Source organism: Chrysemys picta, chromosome 2, assembly GCF_011386835.1.
Source record: "Chrysemys picta bellii isolate R12L10 chromosome 2, ASM1138683v2, whole genome shotgun sequence".
NCBI lineage: Eukaryota > Metazoa > Chordata > Testudines > Emydidae > Chrysemys > Chrysemys picta.
In genome coordinates, this window is record NC_088792.1 from 175,885,192 (window position 1) to 175,900,310 (window position 15,119).

At 39.8% G+C, this 15,119-nt stretch overlaps 2 protein-coding genes across 4 annotated transcripts in view; one reads left to right on the top strand and one right to left on the bottom strand.

The window, feature by feature from the left end:
* BMP6 (bone morphogenetic protein 6) overlaps window positions 1–3,925 on the top strand; it is a 165,971-nt gene extending 162,046 nt beyond the window's left edge. Inside the window, exons 6-7 of the mRNA XM_008165349.4 lie at window positions 690–800; window positions 892–3,925. Of these exons, the coding sequence (XP_008163571.2) occupies window positions 690–800; window positions 892–1,041 (261 nt within the window). The 3' untranslated portion in view covers window positions 1,042–3,925. The remainder of the gene's footprint in view (window positions 1–689; window positions 801–891) is intronic.
* Window positions 2,291–15,119, bottom strand: part of TXNDC5 (thioredoxin domain containing 5) — a 57,129-nt gene continuing 44,300 nt past the window's right edge. For all 3 annotated transcript variants that reach the window (XM_065584951.1, XM_005305958.4, XM_065584950.1), the window contains exons 6-10: window positions 15,002–15,088; window positions 11,784–11,924; window positions 9,577–9,659; window positions 4,483–4,612; window positions 2,291–3,925 (exon numbers count right to left, since the gene is read on the bottom strand). In XM_065584951.1, the coding sequence (XP_065441023.1) occupies window positions 3,803–3,925; window positions 4,483–4,612; window positions 9,577–9,659; window positions 11,784–11,924; window positions 15,002–15,088 (564 nt within the window). In that variant the 3' untranslated portion in view covers window positions 2,291–3,802. The remainder of the gene's footprint in view (window positions 3,926–4,482; window positions 4,613–9,576; window positions 9,660–11,783; window positions 11,925–15,001; window positions 15,089–15,119) is intronic.

The following is a 15,119-nucleotide window of genomic DNA, read 5'->3' on the forward strand; positions in this document are numbered from 1 at the left end:
GGGGTACAGGTAGGAAGCAGTAGTTCTGTATTTCAATCATGTTTCTTCAAGGGTGAGAAAAATAAGTTTTTTGTTTCTACAGCACTCAGATTATATGCTACCATTTCAAAATGCCACATTTATTACCTTCTCTTGAGTATCAGATTATACAGCGGTGGTCAGAACTTTTTATGTGTGCAGAGCTTCAATGAAAACTAAGACTCTTGTGGGAAGTTTTCTATGGAAAAATTAACTTTGAAGCCAAAAGCTGAAATACTTCAAATTAAAAATGGCACTGCAGTGGCTGATGGGTGCCCTACGCTCCCATTCTCTATGGATGTTCTCTGGCTGGACTAAATTTCCCAGGATACATTTTCACCCCCTTTTGGTGAGTACAGGGCGTGCAGCATAAGAGTCCCTGGCTGTTGTATATCATGGGAGATGCAATTCCAGCTAGAGAGCGCAACCCCAAGAGTGGAAGTATAAGGCAGTGTGGTGCCATTTTTTAATCCAAATTTTTGTTTTTGATCAAAATAATGTTTTCTATGCAAAGGTGACACTTTGACAAAACCCCAGTTTTCCATTAACAGTTGACACAAGTTTTAATCAGGCTTAATTGCATACTGTTACCTCTATATGCCATCTGTTACAAAAATCGAACAAGCAACTTTAATTCCACTGAAATATTTTCTGTTTATTTCCTAACAAAGGATTGGATAATTGCACCAAAAGGCTATGCAGCAAACTACTGTGATGGAGAATGTTCTTTCCCACTCAATGCACACATGAATGCCACCAATCATGCCATTGTACAAACTTTGGTGAGTATATAGAAAGACTTGTGCTAACCTACAAGTGAAGTTGGAGATCAGATTAGTTGGTACAATCAAATTGTTTTCTTTTTTGAAACAGGTTCATCTTATGAATCCTGAATACGTTCCCAAACCCTGTTGTGCACCTACCAAACTAAATGCCATATCAGTTCTTTACTTTGATGATAACTCCAATGTCATTTTGAAAAAATATAGGAATATGGTAGTAAGAGCGTGTGGATGTCACTGATGCACAAACATTCTTCACCCAGACCTACTGTGCAATTCTAACATGAACTTCTAGATTACACCTACCTGCTCTTGAGATGAAAGACTTCTAAAACACACTGTGTGCGCCTTATGAGAGGAAGCAGCAGGGTACTTCTTCATTGATGTGTACTCACTTTGTTCGTTTTTAAATCCAGCACCTGTTCCCATTACAAACTGATCTACAGCATGGCAGCCTTTCTGATCTGCAAAAACATGAACTGCAAGGCTCGCAAAAATGAAATCAGTCCCTACAAATTTTGTTAGCTTCAATCATTCCCTGTATGGTATTAAACTCCCCTGAGAGTAGCAGAAACTTAAAACAGGAGCTTGACCTCGTCAGTTGGTCAGTCTGCACTTCAGTTTTACCAAACCAGCATCTGCTACATATAAGCCTTGAAAAAGTGTCTCCTGCAGACAAAAGGCAAAGCTGTAGTAGTAAAATATAGAAATTATGCTTTTAATACCTTACCATCATGCATTTTACGTTGGACAACCCCAACGTTAGGAAGTGCCTTCTATTTAAAGAATAGTTGCTACATCAGTATGAGTGGTTTCTTCCAGAAGCCAACCTGATAAACAGCAACTTCAGTTGTGCCAAAGCAAGCCTTTGACCCTCTGCATTCTCCAAACACATATGCTGAACCATAGACTTGACTAGATATTTAACTGCACCATCTATTAGTTACATAAGGACAAAGCCACTCCCTGCCTGGTTTTTTGAGATGAATGTTCCAACTAGGCAGTGAATTTATAAATTTGTTCTTGTGCAGCTTCCACTTTGTTTAGATTCTATAACTCCTGCACGATGCATCAACTAAGCCTGTTCTGTTTTATTCCAAACATTCTTTGCTCCTCAATTGTACCACCACAGAGGAGGCTGCAATCAGGACAGTTCTACAACTAAGTTTATACATAAATTTTGAAGCAGCTCCTGTGTTGGAGAGTGGGCATATTAGTGAAGATGCAGTTTATGTAAAACTATCTGGCCAAAAAGGAAATTGCATTTAAGAAGTTGGTTTAAAGGGTATATTCACATTTTAGCCATAGCTTCTAATAGACTAGTTTTATTCCCAATGTTAATAGTAACAATGAATTTTCTGATCAATGTTAAACTTGTATTAAATGCACTTACCTCTAACTCTTGCATTTAAAAAAGCTTCTTGTAAATACAAGCTATAATTTATTGCAATTGTCATCATTGTGCTGTAACATTTATAGAAAGACTGGGCTTTTTAAAAAAAGTTTTTATTTAGAAAGTCTGTGTAAACAATTGTACTACTTTGATTTTATACAAGAAACTCATGAGCCAAAGCTTGGGCTACTCATGAGATTGTGCTTCACAAGAGTTTTAAAAAACATTAATAAAGGCTTCCTTTAAGGCAGACGTCTATACATTTTATCTAATACATCTGCCATACAATATTTAGCCCTCATTGTACACTTTCCATGCTTACCCAGTTTTAGTTTGAACAGAACCTGTGGTCCTTGCCAGAAAGAGTAAGTTACTGATGTAAAGAGAATTTTCACTATTACATATGGACACAAAACAACAACTTGACTTAGAGCAAAGTGCTGACTTATGTAATTCCCAGAGATGTCAATGAATGAGGGCAGAATTTAGCCCCTTAGAAGAAAAGATACAACTACATTAGCAAACTAACGGTGTCTGCATTGTAAATTCTTTGGCTTTAATGTATTAGAACACCTCACACAATCAGGTCATCATTCAAGGCAACGAAGTGTATGGTCCTCCCATTCAAAGGTAGCAACAAGAACTGAACAGCAGTGGTACTGAAGAGGAGTTTTGCTTCTCATTTTAAGGAACAAGAAACACTTTTGAAGTATCAGTCTGCTTATTAAATAAACCATGAGTTCATCTGCTCCTGCTGATTAAGTCAGATGAGTAGTTCTAGCAGTAAACTGGGGCAAGAGAAATATGGTACAGAAAATGATTTGCAACCAGTTGTTTCTAAAGGTGTTAATTATTTTCCAAGAGATGTCTACCTCTTTAAGTGGTTGTTATGATAACATCCTCTCCTCTAGCATTGAAGAGAAGTGTCCTGTTTGAACTGTTATAAAATCCCCCATCTGCTATGGCATCAGTAATATTCAGGCACATAGTAAAAGTACCACTACTTTCATTATGGCTACAGCCTCCCATGACTAGAGAAATATTAACAAGAAACAAGCCTGGTATCTTCCAAAGGGGTGTGTTTTCTTTTTCAACCTCCCATTTTTTGACCAGCTGCTATATTAAGACAGAGTTTTTAGCTTCAGTTGAAAAGGCAACATTTATTAGTACAGCTGTAGCTTGTACCTTTCTAGTAATGGTGAGCACTTTGTAAGCTGTACTTTGGTAGCAAGCCTTTACCCAAATTCAACCTGAAGACAAAAATAGTTTACCCAGTCCCTTAACTTGATTTTCCTCATCTATTTTAGGCTCAAAGGAAACCATTTATATCTCCACAGGGGAAGGTAGAAATGTAGTAATACTGATGCTGAAAATACTCAATTTGCACAGTAACTACTTGTTACCAGTTTTCCTTGACAAACAATGAAAAAGTCAGTACGGTGTGGCTTTAAAACACACACACACAAGGAAGATACCACAAGTCAGTACATTCAGTTTTCAAAAACAACAAAAAACCAACCCCACCCTTTGAAAATCAATAACATTAACTTGATTTAACTCTCCCCATTAGTGTACAAGAACAGTCAGGGCAGAAGTATCCATGTGTGTTTTACAATTCATCCCTTGCCTGACGCAAAACAAACTTATGCAGCGTTTCAAGATCTCTGGCTCCATTGTGTTCACTGACTTTCTCCCCTGCTCGGAAAAGCAACAGTGTTGGATAACCGTTCACCTTTAAGAGAGGGGGGGAAAAAACAAAACCCATGTCACTTCAGTAGCATCCTTGCAACACCAGCAGCCACCCTAAAGACTAGGGGCGAAACCCCAAACAGTATGCTTAGCAGTGCTTAACTTTAGGCCCTCTGCCATCAAGTGGAATGAACAGCCCTGTGTTAGGCACCAGGCTCCCTGTACATTGCTTGGGAGAGTTGGGTACCTAAAAAAAAAAGAATTGAGCATACTAAGGCATTCAAATCCCTGCTCTGCTATCTTCATCTCCCGGTGAGTGCCCTAACCACTGCAGTGGGGCTCTCTCTGTTGCCTGTTGAAGCTTTTCCACTTTGTATAACATATTTAAATATTCACTAGCACAGGGACTTTCCTAACCATCAGGTAACCAACCATCCCTCTCTTTCCCCCCTGCACGACAAGAGTAACTTCTGACGTGAGTGCGGTGACAGGATCACTAGATTTACAGTGAACTGCCGCCTGGGCCAACTACTGGAGACTTCAACCTGGGATACAAATTATTTAAGATTATCCAATTAATTTTAAACCATCCACACTTACAGAAAATCTGTTGCAGACATTACGTTCGATGGTGCAATCTACTTTTGCTATTTTGACATCTGTCAAACCTGGAAATTGTTCTTTGGAGAGGTTCTCCCAAGTTGGAGCCAAGTTCTTACAGTGACCACACCTAGAAACAGACAGACATGTCTTCAGCAGACATCTTCCAGTGTAGGCCCCAGCTGCTTTATCACAATATCCATACAATGTGCTCTCTCCTACCTTCTTAATCATATGGGCCAAAATGACAATTATGTAAGTGGACAAGGTGGATTACTGGTGTATTTGAAATAAGCTAGATGATTTGAAGGTTAAAATAGTTTCTGGCTTTTATGTAGTCGCTTCTGGTACAGTATTATGTGAAATAGCATATGAACATCTCTCACCCACCAGAAGCTTGTAAAAGCAATCATGAAAAAGATCACAGAATATATTTAAATAAAGTTGCTTATATCAAGCCACAAACTGTTACATTGTTTAAAAGGTTACACTTCTAAAGTTTTAAATAAGCTACTAGGTATGTACAGTACATTAATTCTCTCCACCATGTCACTTCCCCTTCTCCCATCAAAGCTAACCCAAGACACGGATTGATTAGTCACGTCTCAAGGGGTGTGTCTGTTTTTAAGTCATATTGTACAAAATGTATGACATAAATGAGACTTCTCTTTTCCTGGCAAAAGTTTTTATCCCAACCCCACCCCCCTTTTAATAATGTAGCCTCCTGGCACTATAAAATTGAAGTTCCTATATTAATGCTAATGAAAAATGCATAATGTTTCTCAAACCCTAAACTCTGCAATAAAGGGGACTCAAGTAGCTTAATGTATTTTCCATCTTAAATTTAACCTTCCTGAAAACTAAAAACAATCCTTCACACATTAGCTTTGTCCTCTTTGCAAAATTGATTCTCTTCTCCCGTACCATCCTCAGGCAAGTCACATAGCAGTTGCTTCGGTTATCGTTTTTACCACTTCCACTGTAAGTATTGGCTAAATCAGGAAATAAGCAGTTTGTTTGCCTGTGATTTTTGCTTTCTACAGACAAACGTAACATACTGGCCAGATTCTGATGTGCATTACACAGTTGTATATTTAGAGTAACTCCATTCAAGTGAGACTTAATTTGCACTATCATAACAGTAGAATGTGGGCCTCTAGATGTAGGTTTTATATAAAAAAGTCTTTACCTTAGATTTTATTTTAAAAGTAAAAAAAGAATAGCCACCACCAGATTATTATAGTATTTTGTTCAAATTTTGAACTTGAATTCTATAGTGCCTCCAAGAAACAAATCCCTAAAAAAAGCACTTTAGAATGTAAAGACATATGCATTAATCATTTTGTTCTGCCTCAGTTGCACCTTAGGTTGGTGGTTACAGAAGCCCATGAATATCTTAAGGTTTGATTCAGGCATCGACAAAGATGGTGATAAGTCTCTGCTAGAGTTTTAATTCTATAATTCAGAAAACAAGTATATATTTGAACTCTTCTGTTAATATACACTGAATGTAAAAGCATTACTGACCATGCACAAAAACAATTAAGACAAGATGGTCTCATACCTACCGTGCAACTTAATGTTAATATTTACCTAAAATAAACTGAAGGGCAAAAGTAGATCTCAACCTAATAGTATTTGCTTAGCCAAACACAAATTAATCTACTTGGAAAGGAAAAAGGTCATTTATATACAATGAACTACAATTGTATACACAGACATGATTTTTGAGCTAAGAATAGGATACCAACTACATGAATGTAGCAAACAGTTTCCTAAACTACAACTTTGTGATAACCAATCTATCCTCTGGCAGCAGCTAATAGGTTGATTCTTTGTAGTGTATGTTTAATACACCCTTCCTCAACTGCCATCTGGCATTCTTCTGGAGTTTGCCCCATGCACCAGTGCCCTTTTTAGAATCCAGTGAGATGAGGGGAAGGTATTTAAAGTGCCGTTTTACTCTGAAAAGTAACTAAAAAGGGCTTATTGGGATTCCACTTTTGTGTCTCAATTCTCTTTATACTGAGCTCAGAAAACTAATTCCCAACCCTGCAAACTACATCTGGGTTCTGAATCATCAAGCCAGATTCTTTCCTCCTTGTGCATCGTAGCCCGTAAAAGGTTGTGTAGGCAAAATCTGGTCCTGTGCAACCTCATCTGCCTTCAATGGCGCTGCACAGGTATAAGCCAAACAGCAGACAGTTCCACTTATGATATATATTAAATAGAATTCACCTCATTTCCTCTTAGCTGCATTGAGTCTACAGTGATGAGTAAAAAAGCAGTTAATTTTTTACACTGAAGTCAGAAAGTTATTTTACAGAACCCAAAGTATGCCAAGAATCACCACTGTATAAAAATTACTGTACTGCCCCGTGAGCTTACAATCTGGTTTCAGACAAGATACAAGAAAGTAGCAACAGAGTATGCTGGGAATGAGCGCAGAAGGCAACACAGCAAAGGCAAGCACTGTTTTTTAGTATACAAATATCTATATTAATACTGAATAGGCATAAGAAGCTGATCTTTTGGGTAAGAAAAAGCCATGACAAGTCTTCTAGCAGTTCTACTCTGATTTTACAATTTAATGTACTGTGTTTCTCTTCTTCCCCCAGAGTAACTCTCATGCATAATAGGGTAACACTAGTGGCCCTCTAGCAGAAGCACCCCATCACTCTCAGCCTGGCTCAGGAGCAGCTCTCACACATCAGGGTCAGTAGATTATGGATCCCACACCATGACTTGAGCTCACAGCCAGTGCTGAAACTGCAGTGTAAAAATAGGGAATAGTGCCATGCTGAGAGGCGTGATCACTCACTCCGCTAGGTACAAATTAAAAATTCCATGATGCTATTCTTACCATTTACAAAAAGTATTTCCTCATCTCAAAATAAACCACAGTAAAATCTGAGATTGCTGAGCATATTAAATTGTTAGTTGCATTTGCCTAGTACTGCTGCACTAGACATGGCTAACTTACTGCTCTGAACTACTACAACTTCAATACAACAAGTATAATAGTTTTTTATTCCATCACCCCTTCCTGTTCAATGCATCTTGGGGGTTAATAGGAGGATGTGTGAGGAAATTTGAACTACATTGTCTTCTGCACACAATGACATTCAGCTTTTTCCATCTTTTCCAACACAGCGCCAGTGAGGTGGAGCCCACTAACAGATGGGGGCAGGAAGGAGAGCTAGCTGCCTGAGGTTCACTCTAGATATGACTGAAGTTTGTAGGTTTGTGGAAGAAAGTAATGAAATTGTCACTCCTGTCAGGTGTGGGGAGGAGTGATATGTTTGTTACACAGATTTGCAACACTGGGGGCTTGTTGCATGAACCAGCTGTGCTGGGCATTCCAGTAACAAGCAGATACCAAATGTCAATTAATCATTTGGGAATTTTTCCACTGCATGCAGACTAGAGTTGCCAACTTTCTAATCGTACAAAACTGAACAGACTAGGTCCCACCCCCTTCCCCAAGGCCCCGCCCCCACTCACTACATTCCCCCTCCCTCAGTGGCTTGCTCTCCCCCACCCTCACTCACTTTCACTGGGCTGGGGGTTGGGGTGCAGGAGAGGGTGGGCTCTCACTGGGGGTGTGGGGCTCCAGGGTGGGGCCAGAAATGAGGGCTCCAGTTTGGGGGGTGGGGCCGAAGGATTCAGAATGCAGTAGAGGGCTGAGGGTTGGGGTGTGTGGGGGGTGCAGGCTCTGGTGTGGGGCTGGGGATGAGGGGTGCAGGAGCAGGCTCCAGGCTGCGGGGGTGGGCCTGAGGGATTTGGAGTGCAGGAGGTGGCTGCAGGTTGAGATGTGGGAGGGGGTGAGGGCTCTAGGGTGGGGCCAGGGATGAGGGGTTTGGGGTGCAGGAGGGGGCTCCAGGCTGGGGACAAGGGATTTGGAATGCAGGAGGGGGCTGTGGATTGGGGTACAGGTTCTGGGCTGGGGGTGCAGGAGGAGGCTCTGAGTTTGGGGGGGGGCTCACGGCTGGGGCGGAGGGGATTGGGAAGCAGGCACTCTTTAGGCAGCTCCGGTCAGCAGGGCTAAGGCAGGCTCCCTGCCTGTCCTGACTCCGCACTGCGCCCCGGAAACGGCCAGTAGGTTGGGGTCCTAGGCCGGGGAGGCCCAGGAGGCTCCGCACACTGCTCTTGCCTGCAGGCACCGCCCTCCCCCAGCTCCCACTGGCTGTGGTTCCTGGCCAATGGGAATGCGAAGTCAGTGCTCAGGGCAGGGCACGGAGCCCCGTGACACGCCCCCACCTAAGAGCTGGACCTGCTGGACGCTTTCATGGCGCAGTGCGGTGCCCCAGGACAGGTAGGGATTAGCCTGCCTTAGCCTTTCTAATGCCCCAGTCGGTGGTGCTGACTTGAGCCGCCAGGGTCCCTTTTCGACCTGGCATTCCAGTCAAAAACTGGACACCTGGCAACCCTAATGCAGCCTTCACCACGGTCATCCATGCTGGTCACATCAAGGGTGGGTTACTGTAACTAACATGCATTACATGCAACTTCACCTTAAGATCACCTGGAAATTGCAGCTAGCTCTGCACTCTGGTTACAAGATATTAAATAGGACTCCAATAGCAGCACATTATACCTGTGCTCCATGATCTGCACTGACTCCCAACTGATTTCCAGGTGAAGTTTCTAACCTCAGAAGTCCTAAACAGTTTGGGCCCTGCTCTGATGCAGAGAGCACCTCTATCCTGGTGTGATTCCAAGAAAACTGAGATCACCACGGTGCTCAAGCAACAGCCAGTTTAAACCAAGTCAAGGCATTCTTAGGTGGTGAGTCTTCAAAGGAAATGTCACTTCCCTCCTTTCCCCTCATGTCTGCCAGAGCCTGGATTTGATTCTGGGTATGCAGCACGGTGGGGTTTGCCAGTCTTTCTCGGGAGACAATAGATGGAAGAATTGTGTTGCCACTCTGCTTGTTTATAAATATTTAATCATTCAAGCTTTGTATACAAGTTAAGATTTAATGCATTTTATATATCTAAATAAAAATGATATAGGAGCACAAAACCCACACCAAATAATGAATAAAAAGCTAAATACCAATAATTCAGGACAATTTATACAAAAACTACTTACCATGGAGCATAGAATTTAATAAAGGTAACCCCTTTAGCAATGGTTTGGTCAAAGTCTTTTTCAGAGAGAGACAGGACTGTAGCCTGTTAAGAGAAACATAATTCAAAACTGTATAAGAAATCAGTCCTTTGAACTCCTGAAATATGTTAAAGAGAAACTCACAAACCTGTTGCTGTCACTACCATGATATCTATTCAATAAGATTAGCAGTGTATGACACTGCTAACCCCCAAATGACATCTTTCCCTTATATGCAAAGAAATTAAAATATTTCAAGGTCATTTTCACCCATTTTTTGGAAAATGCAGTGTACCCAAATATATAACTTTGTAGTATCTGAAAGGCTAAGTGTCTAGCAGCTAATGAACCTTCAACTTCATTTTCATATGCTGTCATGCAATTTCCTATGGAATCACTGAGCTAACAATTAATCTGAAGGGTTAAAAAAATACCAAAGTGTGAATTAAATGAGCTATCTAGGCTATTCTGATATCTTTAAAAGCTCTCCTACTGTGTTGTTACTTTATGTGATGTAAACAGACTTGTCACTAGAAACAAACATTTGCATGTCAAGTGTAAAATGCAAGCCCTCACCAAGTATGGATTTCATACATGCTTTTAGTAAGTGGTAGCTGAATGGTGGGAGGAGAGTGGTAAAAAAAAAAAAAAAAAAAAAAAGGACAGCATTTTGCTTATGTGTAGTCTAGTCGTTTGAATTGACATAAAACTGAGTTCAGTCTACCAAATAAGGATTAAACCTCTGCTCTAAAAATTGTGTGCGGGAGAGGGCGAGCTTCAAATGATAAGTCTGTGATGACTGACCAAATCTACTTTCTATAAAAGCCTCAGGTTACAACTGGGAATAGATGAAAGAGGGAACTTGCAATACTACTTCTTACCCCAATAAAAAAGGAACTTTTACTTTAAGAGAACAAAAATCAAAGAGGAAAAGACATCAATAAGTTTAAATAAAAAACTTCTCTGTATTTCTCATTTTTATATTAAAACAGTCAAATCTAAAAAGTCAATTCACTAAAGCCTTATCTTAGATAAAACACTGAAATTCAACATTGCAGTATTAAAGATGTTGGTTAACAACATTTACAAAAAATATTGTTAGGTCATGAAACTACATGTAATTATTTTATTAAGCTTGATTTTATCTGAAAATTAGATATTAAACTTTGACCTATAAATTACCAGAGGAACAAATAATCTCCCACATGTATTATAATTTTATATGTTCACTACCATCCCACATTTTGTGGGCATAACAAACACTTATTTCGCAAACCACAAATATTATATAAATCCAACTTAGGCTGTACTTGTGGATGTTACAATTTCTCAATGATATTTGCACATTAGTTGCAATAAAAACCAAAGATGAAAAGCAGAAGTGTGTGGTGGTTGTTTTTTTTAAAAAAAGGATAAAAACCTAAAGTGATGGAGTATGACCACGTAGAGTACTAATGGATTTTTATTACCATTTGCTTGGCAATCTGCACGACTCCCTGTAGCTCCAACACACAATTAATGCAGTCATTCCAAACTCAAAACTTTTACTGCCATAATCTGCCACACTATCACATTCATGTTTCCCTCCGCAATTCTTGCTCTTCCCCCACCTTCTGTGGGATTTTTCCCCTCCATCCTTCCTTTCCTTATTAATACAGTAACTTTGTTTTTCAGATGCTCACCTATTCCTCCTGTCTCTTTCCTATTTCAGGTCAGAATCCTGTTTGTGACAATCATCTCCACAGCAACCAAATGTGATGTCACAAGGATTCTGACTATGTGAAAGACACACAAGGTGCAATTTAGTAGACAAAAAAATGAAAGTTCATTTTTTAAAATCTATCAATAGATGGATACACATGCAACTAGCTAAACAATTTACTGTGACTATAATGACATATGGACAGATTTTTTTCTTCAGAGTTTTCCAATGCATCAGGTTAGTAAAAGCATCAGAAAGGCTTACGGTTATACGTTTCTCAACAGCAACTGCTAAACTACAATATTAAATACTAACTTTATTAAAAGTTTTGCATGCAAACATTTTTGGCAAGGTTTACAAAGCTATTGTTTACAGGTTACTAAGCTATCATTTTAGCCATCAAAAACGTTGTGGTAAATGACGGAGTGGCAGTAGAGCTGTTGGTATAAAGATTTTTGATATAATTTTACAGCACAGTACCACTTACCTCATCATGAGTGGGTTCTGCAGGCTGCTGTGGAACTTCAGATGGCTTCTCAGCATCTGGGGCTTTCTTGGCATTTTGTAGCTGAGAATCGACATATTCCTTTAATGAATCCAAATCCCTCTTTCCTTTATACTGGTCAGCCTACAATTAATCAAATCATTTGTGAAAATACATATTGTTTGTTTAGCAAATAGAGTTTTCTGAAGTTTTAGATTTTATCTAAAGATAAACATGGTAAATATCTGTAATAGAGCATGTAATATGCATATTCAAAATAAAATGCTCTGTGGTCTGTAAACATATACACTAAGTTTACTCTAAGGATTCAGAATTCGCCATGGAATCCTTCCCTTGTACTTTAGAACCTAAACTTTCATTTAAAAGAAAGATTCAAGATTTTAAAAAGTAGCTGACTAGAGTAAAACATGGAATTAGGAGCACTCAAAATCTTGGCCCCTCATTTCTAAAAGAAGTTAGCCCATGTTTCTAGCTCTCAGGGTCACAAAGATTATCTTCAGTGTGTAAACAGAGTATAAGAAAAAATACAGCAAACTATTGGATTTAGTCTCTATGCTTTAGTTTGATCTGTTGTCACTGTGTTCTGTTGGTTAAGTCTAATACTTCCTTTGACAAGGCTTCAGTTTTGGAATCTCAGATTCCAATAAGTCCCAGAAGTCTTTGGGGTCAATTTCAGCCCCCTCAGGTGTGAGCTATGAGATGTACCTTAGATTTGGAATATCTTTTCAAGGTACTGTTTACAAACTTTCCTATACCGTCTGAGAATGAAAAAGACACGCCTCTTTAGTCATCTCCTATGCCTTTGGTGGACACTGCAGACCTATCTTTGCCATTCATATAGTCCATGTCCAAATAGCTGTGGCCTCTTCTGTCCCTCCTCCCACATCCCCAGTCTAAACCAGGGACACCAAAGATCACATGAGAAGTCTGTACCTGCTCATTCTTATCCATTTCAGCAGGGCAGAGCTCTGCCCATTTTTTCTCCACCACCACCCTTGGAGACCTTATCTACCTCTTTCCAGTACTGATGACACGATGCCAAATTTCTATTATGAGGAGGAAGATGACGACAACGATGCTCAACTGACTGAAACAGTTCCCCCCCCCCCTTATTGAACAGTATTATGACCTTCCCATTGGACAACTATAAAATTTTCCAGGAGTTGCTGGGTCAAATGGTTGGAAGTTTTATTTCTGGATGTCATACTTGTCCAAAGAAACATCTTTCTGATTCTGAGGGGAGTTCAGCATGAGGGAATAGCATGATGTTGATAAAGGCCAACTTGACCTTGCCAGAGATCTGTAATTCACCAGGGCAGTGGCTAAAAAGGAGACTCATCTTTACCAAGCAGAACAGCAGAGTTTTTATTTTTTTTCTTCTTAGCCTCTGGTTTTGGAAGCAGCTGAAAGATCCATGGGAATAGGAGCAACTTTATCTTCACTAATGGATAAGTAGTTCAAAAAATAGACCCATCTTGTCAGGAAAGCCTACTCTGAAGTGACCATAGCTCTTTGTAATGTCTATCAAAGTGTGGTGGTGCTGATGAAATACACTATTATTTGAGTATCAGAGGGGTAGCCCTGTTAGTCTGGATCTGTAAAAAGCAACAAAGAGTCCTGTGGCACCTTAAAGACTAACAGATGTATTGGAGCATAAACTGCGTCTGACGAAGTGGGTATTCACCCACGAAAGCTTAAGCTCCAATACATCTGTTAGTCTATCAGGTGCCACAGGACTCTTTGTTACTATTATTTGAGGACACTAATAGTCTCTCTTGGAACAACAACATAATGCATCTTGGAAATTGTTTTGGAGGGTCAGAATGTTCCCTTGTGTTTAAGAGCCTTTGCTGTGTTGGTCTCTGCTGTTAGGGCTGTGGAGACAGCAGTCAGCTTAAATTACCATTCCCAGCTGTAGTTCTCCCTCCAGAAGTTCAGAGCAGATGTGAAGATTCTGTTACAGGCTTTGATGACCACCTTGGTAGTTATGCTCCACAAAGATTCACATCCTTACCCCCAAACTTTTTACTTAAGGTGATAGTTGGCTAATTTGCACTGCAACACAAACCTTCCAGTTTTCTTCCTAATACCAGTTACTTGGGGAAAATAGATGCGTAAACTTGACACAGATGCAATGATATCTGTTAGAAAGTTACCTAGGGCTGTTCACATCTTTTCTGATAATCTAGAAATGAATTACTAAAAAGACTTTGGAAATGGGCTATTCTGTGTGTTTAGACTTGTTGCAATCGAGTTGATGTCTTCCTGAATAACAAGTTTAGAACTCATTCCACTAGCTCTAAGGCAGATTAATTTAATAGACTACATAAGCATGACTTAATTTGTAAAGCTAACACTTTCAGCTCTATTCATATGCAGCACTATTCTCACTCATTTGAATCTTACTCCAATGCTTGAAAGCAGTTCCGTGATTCTTGTTTAATTAGTCCTCCTTTAGAGTTACTTCTGGTAAATTTCCCAGATGTGAAGATCTGCAGAGGCAATTCTCTTAGGAGGAAAATATTACTTACAGTAAAGCTTATTTGGTGCTGTTCAAATGTATTGGCTCTGCAGATCTGCACTCATTTCCCTAACCTCTTCAAAGTCCTTCTTGCAATTCTTTGAATTTGGGCAACTGGAGCCACAGGATTCTTATAACCTCACTTCAAATGTTCAGACTTGTGAATTCAACAGGCACTGCTCTGAGCTGATGACTCCAGGGCCATGCAATACCCATGAATGTGAATCTGGAGAGGCAAAATGGAGGGAAGAAGGGGGGGGGGGTGAAAGGGGGATTCCCTCTTTTAACTTTGTATTTTGTCTATTTCATCTGTACTTCCAGACACTTTTACATGTAAGGATAAAGTTGGAAGATGAAAATATACCCAGAGTTCTCTCACAAGTTGGTATGTTTTGAGCTATCTATCCCTGGTTTATGAACAATCTATTGTTTTTGGTTATTTGCAGACCAGAATGCACAACTGTGTTAGAAGTTTTATTTATGGCACAAACAAAAGTAGTCATCACCCCATCCCAAACACTGGCCCATTCATATCGTCTATCTTTCCATCTCTTACAAAGAGGCTTTCAAATATATTCAAATAAGCCAACTTCTCCCAACATGCAAGAACGTTCTACAAGCCTGCTTGTCTTCACAGAGGAAGAAAGGGTTTGACCTCATACTGTATTTGCGGCCTCACCTTTTCACCATTCCTAAACCAGAGGAGGGTGGGATATCCACGAACTTGGTTTTCAGAACAGACTTCATAATGCTGTGTACAGTCAACCTAAAGTTTAAAATAGTTATAATCATTCACT